The sequence below is a fragment of the Rana temporaria genome, chromosome 4, assembly GCF_905171775.1.
Source record: "Rana temporaria chromosome 4, aRanTem1.1, whole genome shotgun sequence".
In the NCBI taxonomy this organism is placed as follows: Eukaryota; Metazoa; Chordata; class Amphibia; order Anura; family Ranidae; genus Rana; species Rana temporaria.
This window is the reverse complement of record NC_053492.1, coordinates 14003429-14027644: the sequence shown is the minus strand read 5'-3', so window position 1 is coordinate 14027644 and position 24216 is coordinate 14003429. Positions and strand designations below refer to the sequence as shown.

At 49.3% G+C, this 24216-nt stretch overlaps 2 protein-coding genes across 6 annotated transcripts in view; both read left to right on the top strand.

Moving 5' to 3' along the window:
• Nucleotides 1–14360, top strand: part of LOC120935953 (uridine-cytidine kinase-like 1) — a 41422-nt gene extending 27062 nt beyond the window's left edge. For all 5 annotated transcript variants that reach the window (XM_040347985.1, XM_040347986.1, XM_040347984.1 and 2 more), the window contains exons 9-15: nt 6246–6344; nt 6432–6525; nt 8040–8102; nt 8335–8457; nt 12020–12127; nt 13690–13846; nt 13978–14360. In XM_040347985.1, the coding sequence (XP_040203919.1) occupies nt 6246–6344; nt 6432–6525; nt 8040–8102; nt 8335–8457; nt 12020–12127; nt 13690–13846; nt 13978–14057 (724 nt within the window). In that variant the 3' untranslated portion in view covers nt 14058–14360. The remainder of the gene's footprint in view (nt 1–6245; nt 6345–6431; nt 6526–8039; nt 8103–8334; nt 8458–12019; nt 12128–13689; nt 13847–13977) is intronic.
• A 6393-nt stretch (nt 14361–20753) lies between these two features.
• LOC120935261 (uridine-cytidine kinase-like 1) lies at nt 20754–23011 on the top strand. Its single transcript, XM_040347414.1, has 3 exons — nt 20754–20778; nt 22341–22497; nt 22629–23011. The coding sequence occupies exons 1-3, from the start codon at nt 20755–20757 to the stop codon at nt 22706–22708; spliced, it is 261 nt and encodes an 86-aa protein (XP_040203348.1). The 5' UTR covers nt 20754; the 3' UTR covers nt 22709–23011.
• The last annotated feature ends 1205 nt before the right edge of the window (nt 23012–24216 follow it).

Sequence of the window (24216 nt, the reverse complement as noted above, 5' to 3'; positions counted from 1 at the left end):
GAAACCTTGATGGAAATTAATGAGTGGAGATATCAACAACTCAGTCGGTTTGTACAGAAATTACCATCCCCAGTGAGAACAGGGGAACAGCTAACAGAAATGGAGAAATTATGTATAACGGAAAATGCCAAAGGCACCATATCAAAAATATACAAGATACTACTACAGACCGACGAGAGGGAGACACCCCCATTCATTGAAAAATGGGAAAAGGAACTCAAATCACAGCACGACAGGACCCAACTACAGAAAATGTTGAAACTGACACACTCCTCAGCAGTAGATAGCCGAACGGCAGAAACGAATTATAAATGTATTGCCAGATGGTATATAACCCCTAACAAATTAAGCAAATTTAAAGAGGACCAGTCTGAAAACTGCTGGAGAGGCTGTGAGACCCTAGGAACTATGGCACATCTATGGTGGGAATGCCCTAAAGTAAAGACTTTCTGGGAGAAGATCTTGAAATATATAGAAGAGATAACAAAAATTAAAATAAAAAAAGATCCCTGGACGGTTCTATTCCACGGAGGTGATATAGGCCTCAGAAGATATAAGGAATCAATGGTACCACACCTATTGAACGCGGCAAAAAGGTTAATCCCCAGAAAATGGCAAGAGACAGAATGCCCTATGATATGGGAGTGGATTGACGCCGTTGAAGAGACATACAGGATGGAAGATCTAAGGAATGGGCTGGAAGGGAACGATACAAGTAAAAGCAAAAAATGGGATGATTGGAGAGAATTTAAGAGGTCATGGAGCTATGCTGAAAATCTGAGGGCTGGTACAGAAATCCCTGATATAACCCTATAAAGTGGCCATATCTGGTGAGGAGGGGGGGGGGCAATAGGGGGGGAGGGAGGGAAGGGGAAATATAATAGAAAAATACATTGTGTTTGTACTCATAATAAACTAAAAAAAAAAAAAAAAAAAACATACATAAACAAAAATAAGAAAACTAACAAATAAAAACTAGAAAAAAAAACAAGGAACTAAAAAAAAAAAAAAAAAAAAAAAAAAAAAAGAGTACAAAACAAATTAAAAGTATCCCTTTACTAATGATGTAAAACCAAATAGAGACGCTATGTGGCCGGCAAAATGAAAGCTGAGCGCTCTAAAGAAACTCTAGGAGGCGGAACCTGAAGTAAAGGAAAAAAAAAAAAAAAAAAAAAAAAAATAAAAATAAAATAAAGATGATGCACAAGAAAGCCCACAAGCAGTTTACTGAAGACAAGCAGACTAAGGACATGGATTACTGGAACCATGTCCTGTGGTCTGATGAGACCAAGATAAACGTATTTATGGTGTCAGATGGTGTCAGATGGTGTCAGGCGTGTGTGGCGGCAACCAGGTGAGGAGAACAAAGACAAGTGTGTCTTGCCTACAGTCAGGCATGGTGGTGGGAGTGTCATGGTCTGGGGCTGCATGAGTGCTGCTGGCACTGGGGGGCTATAGATCATTGAGGGAACCATGAATGCCAACATGTACTGTGACATACTGAAGCAGAGCATGATCCCTTCCCTTCAGAGACTGGGCCGCAGGGTAGTATTCCAACATGATAACGACCCCAAACACACCTCCAAGACGACCACTGCCTTGCTAAAGAAGCTGAGGGTAAAGGTGATGGACTGGCCAAGCATGTCTCCAGACCTAAACCCTATTGAGCATCTGTGGGGCATCCTCAAACGGAAGGTGGAGGAGCGCAAGGTCTCTAACATCCACCATCTCTGTGATGTCATCATGGAGGAGGGGAAGAGGACTCCAGTGGGAACCTGTGAAGCTCCATGGTGACCTCCATGCCCAAGAGGGTTAAGGCAGTGCTGGAAAATAATGGTGGCCACACAAAATATTGGACACTTTTACTTAGGGGTGTACTCACTTTTGTTAGACATTAATGGCTGTGTGTTGAGTTTTTTTGAGGGGACAGAAAATGTACACTGTTATACAAGCTGTACTCTCACTACACAACATTGTAGCAAAGTGTCATTTCTTCAGTGTTGTCACATGAAAAGATACAAGAAAATATTTACAAAAATGTGAGGGGGTGTACTTACTTTTTTGAGATACTGTATACCGTGTGCCATATATATATGAAATGCATATGATACTGTGTGTGTTTGGCTATGCAGAGTATACCGTGTGCCATATATATAAAAACAAAAATGATATGATCCTGTGTGTACTCTAATATACAGTGTGCTGTGTTCTAATATACGGAGTATAGTGTGTGCCATATTTTGCCCGCATTCTCCACCAGTTGATAAGGAAAACAACCTCTGCTCATAGTGAAGGTTATTTAGAGGAGGAGCTATGAAATAAATATTAGAAAGCGATAAATTGACACGTGAAGATCCTAAACAAGCCAAGTTTTGAGTTAGAATCTGATCTCTTGATGAAAACGGGAGGCTTTTAACTGCTTCCATACAGGGCATTTTTGCCCACTTCCTGCTCAGACCAATTGTTAGTTTTCAGCGCTGTCGCACTTTGAATGACATTTGCGCGGTCGTGCGACGTGGCTCCCAAACAAAATTGGCGTCCTTTTTTTCCCCACAAATGGAGCTTTCTTTTGGTGGTATTTTATCACCTCTGCGTTTTTTTTTTTTGCGCTGTAAACAAAAGAGTGCCAATTTTGAAAAAAACACAATGGCCCAGATTCAAGTAGATTTGCGCATTTTTTACGGAGGCGCAGGGCAACGTTTTTTCCCTGCGCCCCCGCAAATTTACTGCGCTGCCCTTGATTCACGGAGCAGTAGCTCCGTAAATTGCGTGGGCGCGCTGGCAAAATGCCTGGCGTAAGCGCGCGCAATTTAAATGATCCCGTAGGGGGCGGGAATCATTTAAATTAGGCGCGTTCCCGCGCCGAGCGTAGAGCGCATGCTCCGTCTGGAAACTTTCCCGACGTGCATTGCGGCAAATGACGTTGCAAGGACGTCATTTGCTTCAAAGTGAACGTGAATGGCGTCCAGCGCCTTACACAATTAAACTACGTAACTTTCAAATTTCGCGACGCGGGAACGACGGGTATACGTAACATTGGCTGCCCCCCTGCTAATAGCAGGGGCAGCCTTACGCGAAAACCTCCGTACGCAAACTACGTAATTTGCGTACGCAGGGCTCGCGCAACGTTGTGAATCAGTGTTAGTATGCAATTTGCATACTATACACAGATCACAACGGAAGCCCCCAAGCGGCCATCGCAAGAATGCAGCCTAAGATATGTGTGGCATAAGAGCCTTATGCCACGCAGATTTTAGGCTGCAGTTGGCGTAACGAGTTCTCTGAATCAGGAGAACTCGTTACGCCGGCGCAAGTCAGCAATTGCGCTGCGTAACTATGGTTACGCAGGCGCAATTGCTACCTGAATCTGGGCCAATATTTTTTTACTTTTTGATTTAATAAATATCACAATTTTTTTTTTTTTTTTCATTTATTTTTTTTCCTCCGTTTAGGCCGATACGTATTCTTCTATATATTTTTGGTAAAAAAAAAATTGCAATAAGTGTATATTGATTGGTTTGCGCAAAAGTTATTGCGTCTACAAAATGGGGGATAGTTTTATTGCATTTTTATTTAGTTTTTTTTACTAGTAATGCACTTTTTATTGCGACGGACATATCGGACACTTTTGACACATTTTTGGGACCATTCACATTTATACAGCGATTGGTGCTATAAAATTGCACTGATTACTGTGTAAATGTGACTGGCAGGGAAGGGGTAACCACTAGGGGGCGCTGAAGGGGTTAAGTATGTTCTCTAGGGAGTGATTCTAACTGTAGGGGGAGGGGACTCATAAGGGGAGGAGACCAATCGGTGCTCCTCTGTACTGGGAACACACATCGGTCTCCTCTCCTCTGACAGGACATGGATCTGTGTGTTTCATGGGCAATCGCGGAGGCCGGGCACACGCACCGGGTCCCGAGCGCCCCCTAGACGGCCGGGAAGCCCAGGACGTCATATGACGTCAACCCAGGATGGGAGATTCCATCTGTGGACGTCATTTGACTATGGGCGGGTAGGGAAGTGGTTAAGCGCCAATCCTGGACAGATGCCACGTAGGACCTTCTGAACATTTGAAGTGCATCTAAACCCAACACCAAAAAAATATGTAATACATTGCAGCTTACCAGTCTGTGGTGCATTTTATGTAATACCACGCTTATCTGCTACTTAATGAGCAGGTAGTCATCTCTTCTAACATTAGTCAAGCCCCCCCCCCCATGAAATGTTGCCCCTTACAGTCTCCTGTAGAATAATGCATTCTCAATGGTTCCATCAACCAGTTACCATATACACGAGTATAAGCCAAGTTTTTCAGCACATTTTTTTTTGTGCTTAAAATTGCCCCCCTTGGCTTATACTCGAGTCATCTTTTTGCGCCTGATCTCCTGGACTTTGGGGACCCGGTGCCGGCCGTAGGTCCCCTGGACCCCGAACTGGGCGCACATGTAGCCCCTCTCTTCCTCTACAAGTGTGCAACGTTTGTTGTCCGGGGGACCTGCGGCCTGGGAGCACCGATTTTTCAAATTCTGGCTCCCCTTCCATAGACTCCCATGTTAAACAGTCATTTCTCCAGTAATTTTGGGGACCCGGTACCGGCCGTAGGTACCCTGGATCCTGTCGTTCTCATCTACAAGTGTGCAAAGTTTGCTGTCCGGGGGACCTACAGCTGGGGAGCACCAATTTTTTTTTCCAAATCCGGGCACCTCTTCCATAAACTCCCATGTTAAATGTAAGTCTAGGCATGGGCACAGTGAGGCATGCACATGGGCACAGTGAGGCATGGGCACAGTGAGGCATGGGCACAGTGAGGCATGGGCACAGTGAGGCATGCACATGGGCACAGTGAGGCATGGGCACAGTGAGGCATGGTCACAGTGAGGCATGCACATGGGCACAGTGAGGCATGGGCACAATGAGGCATGGACACAGTGAGGCATGCACATGGACACAGTGAGGCAAAGTGAGACATGGACGCAGTGAGACATGGACGCAGTGAGTCATGGACATGGACATAGTGAGGCATGGGCACAGTGAGACATGCACATGGACACAGTGAGGCATGGGCACAGTGAGGCATGCACATGGGCACAGTGAGGCATGGGCACAGTGAGGCATGCACATGGACACAGTGAGGCATGCACATGGACACAGTGAGGCAAAGTTGGACATGGACGCAGTGAGGCATGCACATGGACACAGTGAGGCAAAGTGAGGCATGCAGATGGGCACCTTAGGCTTATACTCGAGTCAATACGTTTTCCCAGTTTTTGTGGTAAAATTAGGTGCATCGGCTGGTATTCGGGTCGGCTAATACTCGAGTATATACGGTAATTTTTTTATTCAAAGCCGGGCACCTCTTCCATAGACTCCCATGTTAAATGTAAGTCTAGGCATGGGCACAGTGAGGCATGCACATGGACACAGTGAGGCATGGGCACAATGAGGCATGGACACAGTGAGGCATGCACATGGACACAGTGAGGCAAAGTGAGACATGGACGCAGTGAGACATGGACGCAGTGAGTCATGGACATGGGCACAGTGAGGCATGGGCACAGTGAGGCATGCACATGGACACAGTGAGGCAAAGTGAGACATGGACGCAGTGAGACATGGGCACAGTGAGGCATGGGCACAGTGAGGCATGCACATGGACACAGTGAGGCAAAGTGAGACATGGACACAGTGAGGCATGGACATGGACGCAGTGAGGCATGGACATGGACGCAGTGAGGCATGGACATGGACGCAGTGAGGCATGGACATGGACGCAGTGAGGCAAAGTGAGGCATGCAGATTGGCACCCTAGGCTTATACTCGAGTCAATACGTTTTCCCAGTTTATTGTGGTAAAATTAGGTGCCTCGGCTTATATTCGGGTCGGCTTATACTCGAGTATATACGGTAATTTTTTTATTTGCAGTGCAGTATGAGAATGACGAGGGTGAATCAGATTGCTGAGTACACGTCTACGACGCTGGGTGTGAAATGCGTACAGTGGAGTCGGGCAGTGTGTGATAAAGCTGCGCATAGTTGGATTTCCCAGCATGCCTCGTTGTCTTGCTTCCCGCGCGCTAGACGCTCTGTTAGCATTCTGCGCACGTGTGGGCGCAGGGGCCGCGTAACAGACCGTGGGTGTTCTCAGCCCCTCCCCTTTGCAGGGTGACTGTGGGTGGGAGGTTGCTGTGGATTTCAGTGTGTTATCGGGCCTAATCTCCTCCATGTCTCTCCTGTTATCAGGGCAGCTCTGGCCTCCGCCCACCAGGGGCAGCCTCTTCCCGAAACCCTAAGTGTCCTCCAGAAAACGCCTCAAGTGCGCGGAATGCACACCATCATCAGGTGAGAACCGGTTCATCCGTGCTAGAAATTACCCCCCCCCCCCCCATTATCACCTTGTACTTACCTGTTGTCTCCCCCCTTCTCCAGGAACAAAGACACCAACCGAGATGAGTTCATCTTCTACTCCAAACGCCTAATGCGTCTTCTCATTGAGCACGCTCTCTCCTTCCTACCTCTTAATGTAAGTGGTGCTCTGAGCAATACACGCACTACGTTTCCACAGTGGGGTAGATTCAGGTACAGCTGCGCGCTCCTTACGGGAGGCGCAGTGTACCCTTTTTCCCCTGCGCCTACGCAAATTATTTGCGCTACGCTTCATTCATGAAGCAGTAGCCACGTAATTTGCGTGGGCGCTCTTCAAAAATGCCCTGCGTAAGGGCGCCTAATGTAAATGATCCCGTAGGGGGCGGGAATCATTTAAATTAGGCGCGTTCCCGCGCCGAGCGTAAAGCGCATGCTCCGTCGGGAAACTTTCCCGACGTGCATTGCGGTAAATGACGTCGCAAGGACGTCATTTGCTTCAAAGTGAACGGCGTCCAGCGCCATTCACGATTCACTTACGCAAACTACGTAAATTTCAAATTTCAAGACGCGGGAACGACGGGTATACGTAGCATTGGCTGCCCCTGCTAATAGCAGGGGCTGCCTTACGCTAAAACCGCCGTACGCAAACGACGTAAACTGCGTACGCAGGGCTCGCGTAACGTTGTGAATCGGCGTTAGTATGCAATTTGCATACTATACGCTGAGCAGAACGGGAACGCCACCTAGCGGCCAACGTAAGAATGCAGCCTAAGATATGAGGGCATAAGAGCCTTATGCCACGCATATCTTAGGCTGCAGTCGGCGTAACGAGCTTTCTGAATCAGGAGAACTCGTTACGCCGGCGCAAGTAAGCAATTGCGCTGCGTAACTATGGTTACGCAGACGCAATTGCTCTCTGAATCCGGGCCAGTGTGTACATCCCCCTATTCTACGTGTGAGCGCATACCCGGTCGCAATTTCCGTCGGAAAAACCTTGGCTGGTTTTTCCGACGGAATTCCACTCAAGCTTGGCTTGCATACACACGGTCACACAAAAGTTCTCTGAACTTTCTACCGTCAAGAAACGCGGCGACGTACAACACTACGACGAGCCGAGAAAGTGAAGTTCGATGCTTCCGAGCATGCGTCAAATTTGTTTTTCCGAGCATGCGTCGGAATTTCGCGTGTCGGAATTGCTACAGACAGATCGGATTTTTTTTCTGTCTGAAAAATGGAGAACCTGGTCTCAATGTTTTGTGGGCGGAAATTCCGACAAGAAAAGTCCGATGTGAGCTTTTGGTCGGAAATCACGACTGTGTGTACGCTCCATCGGACTTTTGCTGTCGGAATTTCCGCCCACAAAAGATTGAGACCAGGTTCTCCATTTTTACGACGGAAAAAAATCCGATCTGTCTGTAGCAATTCCGACGCATGCTCGGAAAAACAATTTGACGCATGCTCGGAAGCATTGAACTTCACTTTCTCGGCTCGTGTGTACGCGGGCATAAGTTTGCTTGCGGTGTTCGCACCCCAACACCAATTCCACAGCGTGTGGCTCCCCCTAGCAGGGTTCTCTGGCTCTGCACCCCCCTATCATTGTATGGAAGTGTCATGGTGGGTTTATCCCCTTCTCATATCTTGTTGCATAACGCCAAATGTCTCTCTTCTCAGCTGGTGACGGTGGAGACCCCGCAGGGCACCACGTATCACGGGAAGAGGTTCCATCGTCAGAGGGTGAGTGTAACCAATCACAAGCCAGAAACTGGGGTTGTGACTGCTGAGCTCCATATTACCCCCATATTCAGTGTTTGCCTCCCTTGTGTGTATAAGAAATGGCTTTAATGTATGTGTGTGCTAAAGGGAGTGACCACATGGTAAGTGTATGGAGCTCATAGGGCCTGGAAGCCGCTCCCCATTGGACAATAGGTCACCCTGAGCTCTGACTGTTCTTTATGTCCTCCTACAGATCACAGGGGTGTCCATCCTCCGGGCCGGGGAGACCATGGAACAGGCTCTGACCGCAGTGTGTAAAGACATTCGCCTGGGCAAAATCCTCATCCAGACCAATCACAACACAGGAGAGCCCGAGGTGGGTGTATGCCAGCAAACCGTCCCTTCACACATGGCACTTTGCTATATTCAGACATGTGACCCGGGGGAGGGGGGGGGGGTGAAAAGAGAACCTGTCACATCTGCATTATTACATATCCTGCAGGTATCGGGAAGAAAAGCCCTCTGTTGGAGTTGCTGTCAATAAAGAATGCAATGCTGTACCATCATAAACCAATTCGTTGTACTGGGTGTATCGTATAGACATCTCAGCCTGTATGGGGGTCTCATAAAATCAGAGTTGGGGGAGGGGCAATTGACCATTTTGTGAGACTCTGCCCTTCTGAGTGATGTCTGTCCCACAGATCAGAGATTCAGATATGCGTCATATGTCTAGTCAGCAGGGTTACCGTCCATTAACCGGCCGGCTCTTCCCTCTTCCCACTCTCTTGTCCTCCTTTTCTCCTCTCCTTTCTTTCTCTTATGCCTCGTACACACGATCGGAATTTTTTTCATTGGATATTCCGACGGACTTAGAAAGAGAACATGTTCTCCTATTTTTTTTTTTTTTATATTCTCTTCCCTTCCCTTCCCTTCCACGCTTCTCGTCCCTTCTCCCTATTCTCTTCCCTTCCCCCTATTCTATTCTTCCCCCCTATTCTCTTCCCTTCCCCTCTTCTCTTTCCTTCCCCCTCTTCTTCTTTTTCCTTCCCCCTCTTCTTCTTTTTCCTTCCCCCTCTTCTTCTCTTTCCTTTCCCCTCTTCTTCTCTTTCCTTCCCCCTCTTCTCTTCGCTTCCCCCTCTTCTCATCCTTTTCTCTTCCCTTCTCCTCTCTTCCCATCCTCTCATCTCTTCTCTTCCTCTCTTGTCTTCCTCTCGTCTCAGCTCTTCCTTTCGTCTCTTCTCTTCCTCTCGTCTCTTCGTCTCCTCTCTTCTCTTCTCTTCTCTTCTTTTCCCTTCCTCTCGTCTCCTCTCTTCTCTTCCTCTCGTCTCTTTGTCTCCTCTCTTCTCTTCTCTTCTTTTCCCTTCCTCTCGTCTCCTCTCCTCTCTTCTCTTCCTCTCGTCTCCTCTCTTCTCTTCCTCTCTTGTCTTCCTCTCGTCTCTTCTCTTCCTTTCGTCTCTTCTCTTCCTCTCGTCTCTTCGTCTCCTCTCCTCTCTCTTCTCTTCTCTTCCCTTCCTCTCGTCTCCTCTCTTCCTCTCGTCTCCTCTCTTCTCTTCTCTTCCTCTCGTCTCCTCTCTTCTCTTCCTCTCGTCTCTTCTCTTCCTCTCGTCTCTTCTCTTCCTCTCGTCTCGCCTCCTCTCTTCTCTTCCTCTCTTTACTTTCTCTTCCTCTCTTTACTTTCTCTTCCTCTCTTTACTTTCTCTTCCTCTCTTTACTTTCTCTTCCTCTCTTCTCTTTCCTCTCTTTTCTTTCTCTTGTCTCCTCTCGTCTCTTCCCTTCTCCTCTCCTCTTCCCATCCTCATGTCTTGTCTCCTCTCGTCTCTTCCCTTCCTCTTGTCTCCTCTCCTATTCCCTTCCTCTTTTCTCTTCCTCTTGTCTCCTCCTCTCTTCCCCTCCTCTCCTCTCTTCCCCTCCTCTCCTCTCTTCCCCTCTTCTCTTCCTCTCGTCTCGTCTCGTCTCCTCTCTTCTCTTCCTCTCGCCTCCTCTCTTCTCTTCCTCTCGCCTCCTCTCTTCTCTTCCTCTCTTTTCTTTCTCTTCCTCTTTCTCTTCCTCTTTCTCTTCCTCTCTTTTCTTTCTCTTCCTCTCTTTTCTTTCTCTTGTCTCCTCTCGTCTCTTCCCTTCTCCTCTCCTCTTCCCATCCTCATGTCTTGTCTCCTCTCGTCTCTTCCCTTCCTCTTGTCTCCTCCTCTATTCCCCTCCTCTCCTCTCTTCTCTTCCTCTCGTCTCCTCTTCTCTTACTCTCTTCTCTTACTCTCTTCTCTTACTCTCGTCTCGTCTCGTCTCCTCTCTTCCCCTCCTCTCTTCTCTTACTCTGGTCTCGTCTCCTCTCTTCTCTTAGTCTCGTCTCGTCTCCTCTCTTCTCTTACTCTCGTCTCGTCTCCTCTCTTCTCTTACTCTCGTCTCGTCTCGTCTCCTCTCTTCTCTTACTCTCGTCTCGTCTCCTCTCTTCTCTTACTCTCGTCTCGTCTCGTCTCGTCTCCTCTCTTCTCTTACTCTCGTCTCGTCTCCTCTCTTCTCTTACTCTCGTCTCGTCTCGTCTCCTCTCTTCTCTTAGTCTCGTCTCCTCTCTTCTCTTAGTCTCGTCTCGTCTCCTCTCTTCTCTTAGTCTCGTCTCGTCTCCTCTCTTCTCTTAGTCTCGTCTCGTCTCCTCTCTTCTCTTACTCTCGTCTCGTCTCGTCTCCTCTCTTCTCTTAGTCTCGTCTCCTCTCTTCTCTTAGTCTCGTCTCGTCTCCTCTCTTCTCTTAGTCTCGTCTCGTCTCCTCTCTTCTCTTACTCTCGTCTCGTCTCGTCTCCTCTCTTCTCTTACTCTCGTCTCGTCTCCTCTCTTCTCTTACTCTCGTCTCGTCTCGTCTCCTCTCTTCTCTTAGTCTCGTCTCCTCTCTTCTCTTAGTCTCGTCTCCTCTCTTCTCTTAGTCTCGTCTCCTCTCTTCTCTTAGTCTCGTCTCCTCTCTTCTCTTAGTCTCGTCTCCTCTCTTCTCTTAGTCTCGTCTCCTCTCTTCTCTTAGTCTCGTCTCCTCTCTTCTCTTACTCTCGTCTCGTCTCCTCTCTTCTCTTACTCTCGTCTCGTCTCCTCTCTTACTCTCGTCTCGTCTCGTCTCCTCTCTTCTCTTAGTCTCGTCTCGTCTCCTCTCTTCTCTTAGTCTCGTCTCGTCTCCTCTCTTCTCTTACTCTCGTCTCGTCTCGTCTCCTCTCTTCTCTTAGTCTCGTCTCCTCTCTTCTCTTAGTCTCGTCTCGTCTCCTCTCTTCTCTTAGTCTCGTCTCGTCTCCTCTCTTCTCTTACTCTCGTCTCGTCTCGTCTCCTCTCTTCTCTTACTCTCGTCTCGTCTCCTCTCTTCTCTTACTCTCGTCTCGTCTCGTCTCGTCTCCTCTCTTCTCTTAGTCTCGTCTCCTCTCTTCTCTTAGTCTCGTCTCCTCTCTTCTCTTAGTCTCGTCTCCTCTCTTCTCTTAGTCTCGTCTCCTCTCTTCTCTTAGTCTCGTCTCCTCTCTTCTCTTAGTCTCGTCTCCTCTCTTCTCTTAGTCTCGTCTCCTCTCTTCTCTTAGTCTCGTCTCCTCTCTTCTCTTAGTCTCGTCTCCTCTCTTCTCTTACTCTCGTCTCGTCTCCTCTCTTCTCTTACTCTCGTCTCGTCTCCTCTCTTCTCTTACTCTCGTCTCGTCTCCTCTCTTACTCTCGTCTCGTCTCGTCTCCTCTCTTCTCTTCTCTTACTCTCGTCTCGTCTCTTTTCTCTTCTCTTAGTCTCGTCTCGTCTCTTTTCTCTTCTCTTCCTCTCGTCTCTTATCTTCCCTTTCTCCTTCCATTTTTTTTATATTGTTCTGCACTCCCCAGTTCTTCCTACTTCTCCTCTCTCCTCCATTCCTCCCCTCTCCTCCATTCCTCCCCTCTCCTCCATTCCTCCCCTCTCCTCCTTTCTCCCTCTCATCACCTCTCTGTGTTCTCTTTGCAGCTCCATTACCTGCGACTGCCCAAGGAGATCAGTGAAGATTATGTCATTCTGATGGACAGCACGGTGTCCACGGGGGCCGCGGCGATGATGGCAATCCGAGTTCTTCTGGTAAGGGGACGCTCTGGGTGTGTGGTGCGTCTGTGACAGGGTCAGTCCAAACCTCCCCTCCAGTACTAGCTGTCCTAGATCTCTGCTTCTCTGACCTCCAGTGTTCTGGAATAAATATGGCCCCGTCTTCTATCGCCACTCCAGGAGGGGACAGATATGGACGTCAGATCTAGCTGTGTGTGTAGAACACTGTGTGCTACTTAGTTGCTGTGGGGCTCAGGGAAAAAGGCTAGAGCAATAATTAGGGGGATGAAGGATCTAGTTTATATATTGTATATTCTTCTTGCCCATTTATATTTTAATTCCTGAGTAATCAAATTAAGAGAATATTGTCAATAGTTCTCTACAATTAACATCTGTCCATAACTAAGCTGCATAAAGATGGTCTGATTTTATAGGGGTAAATATCTGGGCGGTCTCTATGAGGATTTGGCCACTTCCCGACCTCCTCATGTACATTTACATCGGCAGAATGGCACGGACAGGCACATCAACGTACCTGTACATGCCTGCCCAGACGTGGGTGGGGGGTCCGATCAGGACCCCCCCCCCCGGTACATGCAGAGGTCGGGTCCGCTCGGGGAGCGATCCGGGACGACGGCGCGGCTATTTGTTTATAGCCGCTCCGTCGCGATCGCTCCCCGGAGCTGAAGAACGGGGAGAGCCGTATGTAAACACGGCTTCCCCGTGCTTCACTATGGCGGCGCATCGATCGAGTGATCCCTTTTATAGGGAAGACTCGATCGATGGTGTCAGTCCTACAGCCACACCCCCCTACACTAGTAAACACATACACAGTGATCCCTAAATGTTACAGCGCCCCCTGTGTTTAACTCCCAAACTGCAACTGTCATTTTCACAATAAAGAATGCAATTTAAATGCATTTTTTGCTGTGAAAATGACAATGGTCCCAAAAATGTGTCAAAATTGTCCAAAGTGTCCGCCATAATGTCGCAGTCACGAAAAAAAAATCGATGATCGCCGCCATTAGTAGTAAAAAAAATAAAAATGCAAAAAAACGATCCCCTATTTTGTAAACGCTATAAATTTTGCGCAAACCAACCGATAAACGATTATTGCAATTTTTTTTTTTTTTTACCAAAAATAGGTAGAAGAATACGTATCGGCCTAAACTGAGGGAAAATTTTTTTTTTATATATGTTTTTGGGGGATATTTATTACAGCAAAAGGAAAAAATATTGCATTTTTTTAAAAATTGTCGCTCTATTTTTGTTTATAGCGCAAAAAATAAAAACCGCAGAGGTGATCAAATACCACCAAAAGAAAGCTCTATTTGTGGGGAAAAAAGGACGCCAATTTTGTTTGGGAGCCACGTCGCACGACCGCGCAATTGTCTGTTAAAGCGACGCAGTCCCGAACTGTAAAAACCCCTTGGGTCTTTAGCCAGCATATTGGTCCGGGGCTTAAGTGGTTAAATAGGAATATGGGTATATTTATCATCCCGGGAAATTAGTGATTGGTACCGATATTCCCTAGATTGGTCGAGGTGTATAGATCCCAGTGTCTGGTATTATATGTCATACGTGTGTCTTGTCCACAGGATCACGACGTACAGGAGGAGAAGATCTTCTTACTCTCACTGCTGATGGCGGAGATGGGAGTACACTCGGTGGCGTACGCCTTCCCGCGAGTGCGAATCATCACCACCGCTGTGGATAAACGCGTCAACCAGGAATTCCACATCATCCCGGGCATCGGTGAGTGACCACTCGCTTGGGGGAGGGGGTAGTCGTTGATTTAGCTCCTCCCCCCCCCCCTTTTCTTTGCTCTACAGTGCGTGGATTGGTTTATGGCCAGTCTTCTATAACGTACAATGTTTCTTCCGCAGGTAATTTCGGGGACCGCTTCTTCGGCACAGACACTCCGTCTGAATGGTGTGACAGTGAAGAGTGTGAAATGGACTATTGAGCGCAGAAGCAGGGCAGTCCGTACCCCCCGCCACCCTCCAGGCTCGCCCTGTGCTTCACCCTTATTTATTACTCTGCTTGACTTCTCCTGGAGAATCTTGAAGCTGGAGCGGAGAGGACAGAAATACCAGAACCGTCATGCCGTGGGCCTTTTATGTGGTCGGAACCTTCATAACATCGGCTTTAAAGAGAACCTGTCAAATGAATGCCTGTAATAGCTGAGGCTGCCATCCTGAAAGAGGTGCCCATTGACTCCTGGAAGTGGTGTCAGGTTCAGGGCTATAGAGTGATGCTGTGCTATGGGCCTTGAATAACTTCTAGTAGTTTGTAGTATTCGCTCCAGCCCCTTGTTTTGTCGGTTTCGGGTCTGGCACTGTTTGAGGGTGTAGAGTGGTGCTGTGCACTGGCACTGGAATTCCTTCTAGTAGTAGTTTCAGGGCCAACTCTATGTTCCGTGTGCTAGAGGGCTTTCAGTAACCGTGCCGGCACGATGTTTGGGGGGCGTTGGTATCAGGGCCAGCACTGTGTTTGGGGGGCTGTAGAGGAGGGCGGTTCTATGGCACTAAAATAATCTCTAGAAGTCGGTAATATCAGGTGCGGCACTGTATTTGGGGGTGAATAAAGGTGTCAGTGTCTGGTCCAAGGGCTGCAGAAGGGGTGTCGGCGTCTGGTCCGGGGACTGCAGAAGGGTAGGAAGAAAAATAAAAACATGGATGGATGCACGCCGTTGAAGACATCTTTATTGATATCTTGTGTAGCAGATGAAATCCAATACAGTCACTTCATGTTGCAGAAAACAGGAAAAGCTACCGACGCGCTTCACACCGTATGAAGGTGCTTAATCATAGCAGCATATGAAGGTGCTATGATTAAGCACCTTCATACGGTGTGAAACGCGTCGGTAGCTTTTCCTGTTTTCTGTAACATGAAGTTACTGTATTGGATTTCATCTGCTACACAAGATATCAATAAAGATGCTTTCAACGGTGTGAGGCCGTCCAGGATTTTTTCTTCCTAGTTCGTTGCAGAGCCAGCACCTGTTAGTTCCTAAAAGGGCGTGTGCGTTGGAGGACTGGGGTTTAGAGTAATCCTTCTTGACTGCAGAAGGGTGTCGGCGTTTGGTGCGGGGGCTGCAGGAGGGTTTCGGCGTCTGGTGCGGGGGCTGCAGAAGGGTGACGGCATCTGGTTGCGGGGGCTGCAGAAGGGTGTCGGCGTCTGGTGCGGGGGCTGCAGAAGGGTGTCGGCGTCTGGTGCGGGGGCTGCAGAAGGGTGTTGGTGTCTGGTGCGGGGGCTGCAGAAGGGTGCTGCAGAAGGGTATCGGTGTCTGGTCTGGGGGCTGTGGAAGGGTGTCGGCGTCTGGTGCGGGGGCTGCAGAAGGGTGTCGGTGTCTGGTGTGGGGGCTGCAGAAGGGTGTCTGCGTCTGGTTGCGGGGGCTGCAGAAGGGTGTCGGCGTCTGGTGCGGGGGCTGCAGAAGGGTGTCGGCGTCTGGTGCGGGGGCTGCAGAAGGGTGTCGGCGTCTGGTGCGGGGGCTGCAGAAGGGTGTCGGCGTCTGTTGTGGGGGCTGCAGAAGGGCGTCGGCGTCTGGTGCGGGGGCTGCAGAAGGGTGTCGGCGTCTGGTCTGGGGGCTGCAGAAGGGTGTCGGCGTCTGGTGCGGGGGCTGCAGAAGGGCGTCGGCGTCTGGTGCGGGGGCTGCAGAAGGGTGTCGGCGTCTGGTCTGGGGGCTGCGGAAGGGCGTCGGCGTCTGGTGCGGGGGCTGCAGAAGGGTGTCGGCGTCTGGTCTGGGGGCTGCGGAAGGGTGTCGGCGTCTGGTGCGGGGGCTGCAGAAGGGTGTCGGCGTCTGGTCTGGGGGCTGCGGAAGGGTGTCGGCGTCTGGTGCGGGGGCTGCAGAAGGGTGTCGGCGTCAGGTGCGGGTGCTGCAGAAGGGTGTCGGCGTCTGGTGCGGGTGCTGCAGAAGGGTGTCGGCGTCTGGTGCGGGGGCTGCAGAAGGGTGTCGGCGTCTGGTGCGGGGCTGCCGAAGGGCGTCTGGTGCGGGGGCTGCAGAAGGGTGTCGGCGTCTGGTGCGGGGGCTGCAGAAGGGTGTCTGGTGCGGGGGCTGCAGAAGGGTGTCGGCGTCTGGTGCGGGGGCTGCAGAAGGGTGTCAGCGTCTTGTACGGGGGCTGCAGGAGAGTGTCGGCGTCTGGTGCAGGGGCTGCAGAAGGGTGTCGGCGTCTGGGTGTCGACGGGGGCTGCAGAAGGGTGTCGGCGTCTGGTGCGGGGGCTGCAGAAGGGCGTCGGCGTCTGGTGCGGGGGCTGCAGAAGGGCGTCGGCGTCTGGTGCGGGTGCTGCAGAAGGGCGTCGGCGTCTGGTGCGGGTGCTGCAGAAGGGTGTCGGCGTCTGGTGCGGGTGCTGCAGAAGGGTGTCGGCGTCTGGTGCGGGTGCTGCAGAAGGGTGTCGGCGTCTGGTGCGGGTGCTGCAGAAGGGTGTCGGCGTCTGGTGCGGGTGCTGCAGAAGGGTGTCGGCGTCTGGTGCGGGGCTGCCGAAGGGCGTCTGGTGCGGGGGCTGCAGAAGGGTGTCGGCGTCTGGTGCGGGGGCTGCAGAAGGGTGTCTGGTGCGGGGGCTGCAGAAGGGTGTCGGCGTCTGGTGCGGGGGCTGCAGAAGGGTGTCAGCGTCTTGTACGGGGGCTGCAGGAGAGTGTCGGCGTCTGGTGCAGGGGCTGCAGAAGGGTGTCGGCGTCTGGGTGTCGACGGGGGCTGCAGAAGGGTGTCGGCGTCTGGTGCGGGGGCTGCAGAAGGGCGTCGGCGTCTGGTGCGGGGGCTGCAGAAGGGTGCCGGCGTCTGATGCGGGGGCTGCAGAAGGGCGTCGGCGTCTGGTGCGGGGGCTGCAGAAGGGCGTCGGCGTCTGGTGCGGGGGCTGCAGAAGGGTGTCGGCGTCTGGTGCGGGGGCTGCAGAAGGGCATTGGCGTCTGGTGCGGGGGCTGCAGAAGGGCGTCGGCGTCTGGTGCGCGGGGGCTGCAGAAGGCTGCCCAGGCTGGAGAGGGGGTGCTGTGCTTTGGCACTAGAAACGTGTTTGGTAGTCGGCTGATTTGTCAGCTACCACATGGTTTTGACTGGTCCCTTTTTAAAGCCACCGATGTGGTTTTGCCGGTGCAGTGTGGTGTTCTGCGGGTGTAGCGGCGGTTTCTGGGTGCAGCACAAGAGGTCTCTTACTGGTGGAAATCGGCGATGCCTCGGCAAGGATCCTCAGCGATGTTGTGGAGGGCAGAGAGATGCCTAACCAGCGATACTTCCACATCTTCCTGTGATATAACGCTGCAGCTCTCCTCCTGGTCATACACCGATTTCAGCCTTTTGATAATACCATTTTGTGGTGCCGCATCGCCCCATGGGGTGCGGCATCTCTCATCCTCCAATCATACATTGCCATAACTGTCCCCTTTCCAGCAACTTTCTATTGATGAATTAAAGATGTTTTAAGAAATGCCTGGCTTGCTACTGATTTTGTCTGCTTTACAAAGTTTTCTTTCACTATTCTACATTTACATAGCTCTGACATATACTGCAGCGCTGCACAAAGAACATGGAGTCCGTCAGGACAGAGGAGCTTACACTCGAATGCCCCAGCACAGTCGCACACTGTTATCCTAATCCTAAACCACAGGACACAGAGGACTTCATATTCATGACTATATGGGTTATGCTGCCACCTTCAGGGGGACAGACACAGGAATCCCAGACAACCCCTCCTAGTTCAGCTAAGCCCCAGTTTTTTAGCTAGTGTCCGTAGGTGATGGGATGTGCCTGAAGAATCTCCTTTTGTAGGGTTTAGTTCCATGCTTTGGGCCTTTTCTTCATACCCCCGATGGGGCAGTAGGTGTCCTTATCCAAATCGGTTGCTACGGTCAGTAGGCCAAGAAGGACTGTACCCAAACCCCATGAGCAATTGAGGGAGCTGGAACAAAGGATGTTCCTGGACAGCCGCTCTCTGAACAATGGTTGCCTTTTATTGAATTAGGAACAGCACTACAAGTCGCAGCACACAATACAAAAACCCGGACAGCTGACGCGTTTCGCACTAGATCTAGTCCTCGGCTTTCGGGGGTTATACCGGGATGATGCCTGCATCATCCCGGTACCGTTGTTTACAGCCGGCAATCGGCTATCCAAACATAACAACCGATGTGGCTAAAAGTAGACATGTGCACTGCCAAAAAATTCGTTTTTTTCGTTTGTTATTTTTGTTTTTTTTATTTTTTCGTAAATTCGGGAAATTCGAAAAAAAAAATCCGTTTTTGTTTCATTCGTTTTTTTAATTTTTTCGTAAATTCGTAAATTTTGAAAACACAATATTTTTTTCTCATTTTTTGCTTTTTTCGTAAATTCTGGAAATTTTCGGATTTCCGAAAAAGCAAAAAACGAATGAAACGAAAAAAAAAAAAGAATTTTCGGAAATTTACGAATTTTCGAAATTTCGAATTTTTGACATTTCGAATTTTTCAATTTTCGAAATTTCGAATTTTTCAATTTTTGAATTTCGAATTTTTTAATTTTCGAATTTTTCAATTTTCGAAAAAATTTCGAATTTTTGAATTTAGAATTTTTCAATTTTCGAATTTTTCAATTTTCGAAATTTCGAATTTTTCAATTTTCAAATTGAAAAATTTCTGAAAAATTGGAAAAGTGAAAAAAATTTAAATTCGAAAATGGAGAAATTTTGTATTTTCGTAATTTCGAATTTTTCAGTTTTCGAATTTCGAATTTTTCAATTTTCGAATTTTGAATTTTTCAATTTTCGATTTTCAAATTTTTCGAAATACGAAAATTCGGAAATACGAAAATTTGGAAATACGACTTTCAAATTTTTCAATTTTCGAAATACGAAAATTCGGAAATACGAAAATTCGGAAATACGATTTTCAATTTTCGAATTTCTAATTTTTCGAAAATACGAAAATTCGAAATTCGGAAATTGAAAAATTCGAAATTTGAAACATTTTTTCAATTTTCGAAATTTCGAAAAATTCTAAATTCGAATTTTCGGATTTCCGAAAATCCGAATTTCCGAAATTCGTAAAAAAAACGGAAATACGAAAATTCGTAAATTCAAATTTTCGAAAATTCGTAAATAAAAAATTCGTAAATCTGAAAATTCATAATTCACGAATTTCCGAATTTTCGTTTTTGGGACCATTGTCATTTTCACAGCAAAAAATGCATTTAAATTGCATTGTTTATTGTGAAAATGACAGTTGCAGTTTGGGAGTTAACCACAGGTGGCGCTGTAGGAGTTAGGGTTCACCTAGTGTGTGTTTACAACTGTAGGGGGGTGTGGCTGTAGGATGGACGTCATCGATCGAGTCTCCCTATAAAAGGGATCACTCGATCGATGCAACGCCACAGTGAAGCACGGGGAAGCCGTGTTTACATACGGCTCTCCCCGTTCTTCAGCTCCGGGGAGCGATCGCGACGGAGCGGCTATAAACGAATAGCCGCGCCGTCGTCCCGGATCGCTCCCCGCGGGAATCCGACCGTCGCATGTACCAGGGGGGGGGGTCCCGATCGGACCCCCGACAGGTACGCCAATGTGCCTGTCCGTGCCATTCTGCCGACGTAGATACATGCGGCGGTCGGGAAGCGGTTAATCATAGCTATGGTTAAGCACTAGATCTAGTGCGAAATGCGTCAGATGTCCAGGCATTCCCTACAGTTCCCCGTTCTGTATTGCCTATACCCCTCTCGGCCATTTCCATTGGGGTATAACAGGCCTACAGATTAAGCAAGCTGTGGATTTGTGCAGGAATAAAGGTGCGGGAGAGGATGGGTTCTCGCAAAGGTGCGGGAGAGGATGGGTTCTCGCAAGCTTGTGACTCAAACATGGGTGCTTTCGATCCCCTACTCTCCTTTTGTGGAAGGTTGAGGTGTCCAGGCAACATCCTCAATAGGAGGAAACCTCAGAGGATCAGGAATCCTTTGTACTGGAGTCCACCCAGGAGGCATCTTTAGGGAGGATCAGTAATCCTTTGTGGTGGAGTCCTCCCAGGAGGTATCTCGACGGAGGTTCAGGAATCCTTTGTTGTGGAGATCTCTATGGAGAATCAGGAATCCCTTGTGGTGGAGTGCTCTCAGGAGGCATCGCTATGGAGAATCAGAAATCCTTTGTGGTGGTGTCCTCCCAGGAGATATCTCTACGAAGGATCAGGAATCCTTTGGGGTGGAGTCCCCCCAGGAGGCATCTATAGGGAGGATCAGGAATCCTTTGTTGTGGAGACATCTCTATGGAGAATCAGAAATCCTTTGTGGCGGAGTCCTCCCAGGAGGTATCTCTACGGAGGATCAGGAATGCTTTGTTGTGAAGTCCCCCCAGGAGGCATCTCTAGGGAGGATCAGGAATCCTTACCCGCACCAGACGCGGACACCCCTTCTGCAGCCCCCGCACCATACACTGACACCCTTATTCACCCACAAATATAGTGCCGGACCTGATGCTTTGTGGTGGAGTCCTCCCAGGAGGCATCTCTAGTGAGGATCAGGAATCCTTTGTGAGGGAGGATCAGGAATCCTTGGTGGGGGAATCCTCCCAGGAGGCATCTCTACGGAGGATCAGGAATCCTTTGTTGTGGAGATATCTCTATGGATTATCGGGAATCCTTTATGGTGGAATCTCTGAGGGTGCATCTCTAGGGAGGATCAAGAATCCTTTGTGATCAAGAATCCATCGCGGCGATGATGGCAATCCGAGTTCTTCTGGTAAGGGGACGCTCTGGGTGTGTGGTGCGTCTGTGACAGGGTCAGTCCAAACCTCCCCTCCAGTACTAGCTGTCCTAGATCTCTGCTTCTCTGACCTCCAGTGTTCTGGAATAAATATGGCCCCGTCTTCTATCGCCACTCCAGGAGGGGACAGATATGGACGTCAGATCTAGCTGTGTGTGTAGAACACTGTGTGCTACTTAGTTGCTGTGGGGCTCAGGGAAAAAGGCTAGAGCAATAATTAGGGGGATGAAGGATCTAGTTTATATATTGTATATTCTTCTTGCCCATTTATATTTTAATTCCTGAGTAATCAAATTAAGAGAATATTGTCAATAGTTCTCTACAATTAACATCTGTCCATAACTAAGCTGCATAAAGATGGTCTGATTTTATAGGGGTAAATATCTGGGCGGTCTCTATGAGGATTTGGCCACTTCCCGACCTCCTCATGTACATTTACATCGGCAGAATGGCACGGACAGGCACATCAACGTACCTGTACATGCCTGCCCAGACGTGGGTGGGGGGTCCGATCAGGACCCCCCCCCCCGGTACATGCGGAGGTCGGGTCCGCTCGGGGAGCGATCCGGGACGACGGCGCGGCTATTTGTTTATAGCCGCTCCGTCGCGATCGCTCCCCGGAGCTGAAGAACGGGGAGAGCCGTATGTAAACACGGCTTCCCCGTGCTTCACTATGGCGGCGCATCGATCGAGTGATCCCTTTTATAGGGAAGACTCGATCGATGGTGTCAGTCCTACAGCCACACCCCCCTACACTAGTAAACACATACACAGTGATCCCTAAATGTTACAGCGCCCCCTGTGTTTAACTCCCAAACTGCAACTGTCATTTTCACAATAAAGAATGCAATTTAAATGCATTTTTTGCTGTGAAAATGACAATGGTCCCAAAAATGTGTCAAAATTGTCCAAAGTGTCCGCCATAATGTCGCAGTCACGAAAAAAAAATCGATGATCGCCGCCATTAGTAGTAAAAAAAATAAAAATGCAAAAAAACGATCCCCTATTTTGTAAACGCTATAAATTTTGCGCAAACCAACCGATAAACGATTATTGCAATTTTTTTTTTTTTTTACCAAAAATAGGTAGAAGAATACGTATCGGCCTAAACTGAGGGAAAAATTTTTTTTTATATATGTTTTTGGGGGATATTTATTACAGCAAAAGGAAAAAATATTGCATTTTTTTAAAAATTGTCGCTCTATTTTTGTTTATAGCGCAAAAAATAAAAACCGCAGAGGTGATCAAATACCACCAAAAGAAAGCTCTATTTGTGGGGAAAAAAGGACGCCAATTTTGTTTGGGAGCCACGTCGCACGACCGCGCAATTGTCTGTTAAAGCGACGCAGTCCCGAACTGTAAAAACCCCTTGGGTCTTTAGCCAGCATATTGGTCCGGGGCTTAAGTGGTTAAATAGGAATATGGGTATATTTATCATCCCGGGAAATTAGTGATTGGTACCGATATTCCCTAGATTGGTCGAGGTGTATAGATCCCAGTGTCTGGTATTATATGTCATACGTGTGTCTTGTCCACAGGATCACGACGTACAGGAGGAGAAGATCTTCTTACTCTCACTGCTGATGGCGGAGATGGGAGTACACTCGGTGGCGTACGCCTTCCCGCGAGTGCGAATCATCACCACCGCTGTGGATAAACGCGTCAACCAGGAATTCCACATCATCCCGGGCATCGGTGAGTGACCACTCGCTTGGGGGAGGGGGTAGTCGTTGATTTAGCTCCTCCCCCCCCCCATTTTCTTTGCTCTACAGTGCGTGGATTGGTTTATGGCCAGTCTTCTATAACGTACAATGTTTCTTCCGCAGGTAATTTCGGGGACCGCTTCTTCGGCACAGACACTCCGTCTGAATGGTGTGACAGTGAAGAGTGTGAAATGGACTATTGAGCGCAGAAGCAGGGCAGTCCGTACCCCCCGCCACCCTCCAGGCTCGCCCTGTGCTTCACCCTTATTTATTACTCTGCTTGACTTCTCCTGGAGAATCTTGAAGCTGGAGCGGAGAGGACAGAAATACCAGAACCGTCATGCCGTGGGCCTTTTATGTGGTCGGAACCTTCATAACATCGGCTTTAAAGAGAACCTGTCAAATGAATGCCTGTAATAGCTGAGGCTGCCATCCTGAAAGAGGTGCCCATTGACTCCTGGAAGTGGTGTCAGGTTCAGGGCTATAGAGTGATGCTGTGCTATGGGCCTTGAATAACTTCTAGTAGTTTGTAGTATTCGCTCCAGCCCCTTGTTTTGTCGGTTTCGGGTCTGGCACTGTTTGAGGGTGTAGAGTGGTGCTGTGCACTGGCACTGGAATTCCTTCTAGTAGTAGTTTCAGGGCCAACTCTATGTTCCGTGTGCTAGAGGGCTTTCAGTAACCGTGCCGGCACGATGTTTGGGGGGCGTTGGTATCAGGGCCAGCACTGTGTTTGGGGGGCTGTAGAGGAGGGCGGTTCTATGGCACTAAAATAATCTCTAGAAGTCGGTAATATCAGGTGCGGCACTGTATTTGGGGGTGAATAAAGGTGTCAGTGTCTGGTCCAAGGGCTGCAGAAGGGGTGTCGGCGTCTGGTCCGGGGACTGCAGAAGGGTAGGAAGAAAAATAAAAACATGGATGGATGCACGCCGTTGAAGACATCTTTATTGATATCTTGTGTAGCAGATGAAATCCAATACAGTCACTTCATGTTGCAGAAAACAGGAAAAGCTACCGACGCGCTTCACACCGTATGAAGGTGCTTAATCATAGCAGCATATGAAGGTGCTATGATTAAGCACCTTCATACGGTGTGAAACGCGTCGGTAGCTTTTCCTGTTTTCTGTAACATGAAGTTACTGTATTGGATTTCATCTGCTACACAAGATATCAATAAAGATGCTTTCAACGGTGTGAGGCCGTCCAGGATTTTTTCTTCCTAGTTCGTTGCAGAGCCAGCACCTGTTAGTTCCTAAAAGGGCGTGTGCGTTGGAGGACTGGGGTTTAGAGTAATCCTTCTTGACTGCAGAAGGGTGTCGGCGTCTGGTGCGGGGGCTGCAGAAGGGTGTCGGCGTCTGGTGCGGGGGCTGCAGAAGGGTGACGGCATCTGGTTGCGGGGGCTGCAGAAGGGTGTCGGCGTCTGGTGCGGGGGCTGCAGAAGGGTGTCGGCGTCTGGTGCGGGGGCTGCAGAAGGGTGTTGGTGTCTGGTGCGGGGGCTGCAGAAGGGTGCTGCAGAAGGGTATCGGTGTCTGGTCTGGGGGCTGTGGAAGGGTGTCGGCGTCTGGTGCGGGGGCTGCAGAAGGGTGTCGGTGTCTGGTGTGGGGGCTGCAGAAGGGTGTCTGCGTCTGGTGCGGGGGCTGCAGAAGGGTGTCTGCGTCTGGTGCGGGGGCTGCAGAAGGGTGTCGGCGTCTGGTGCGGGGGCTGCAGAAGGGTG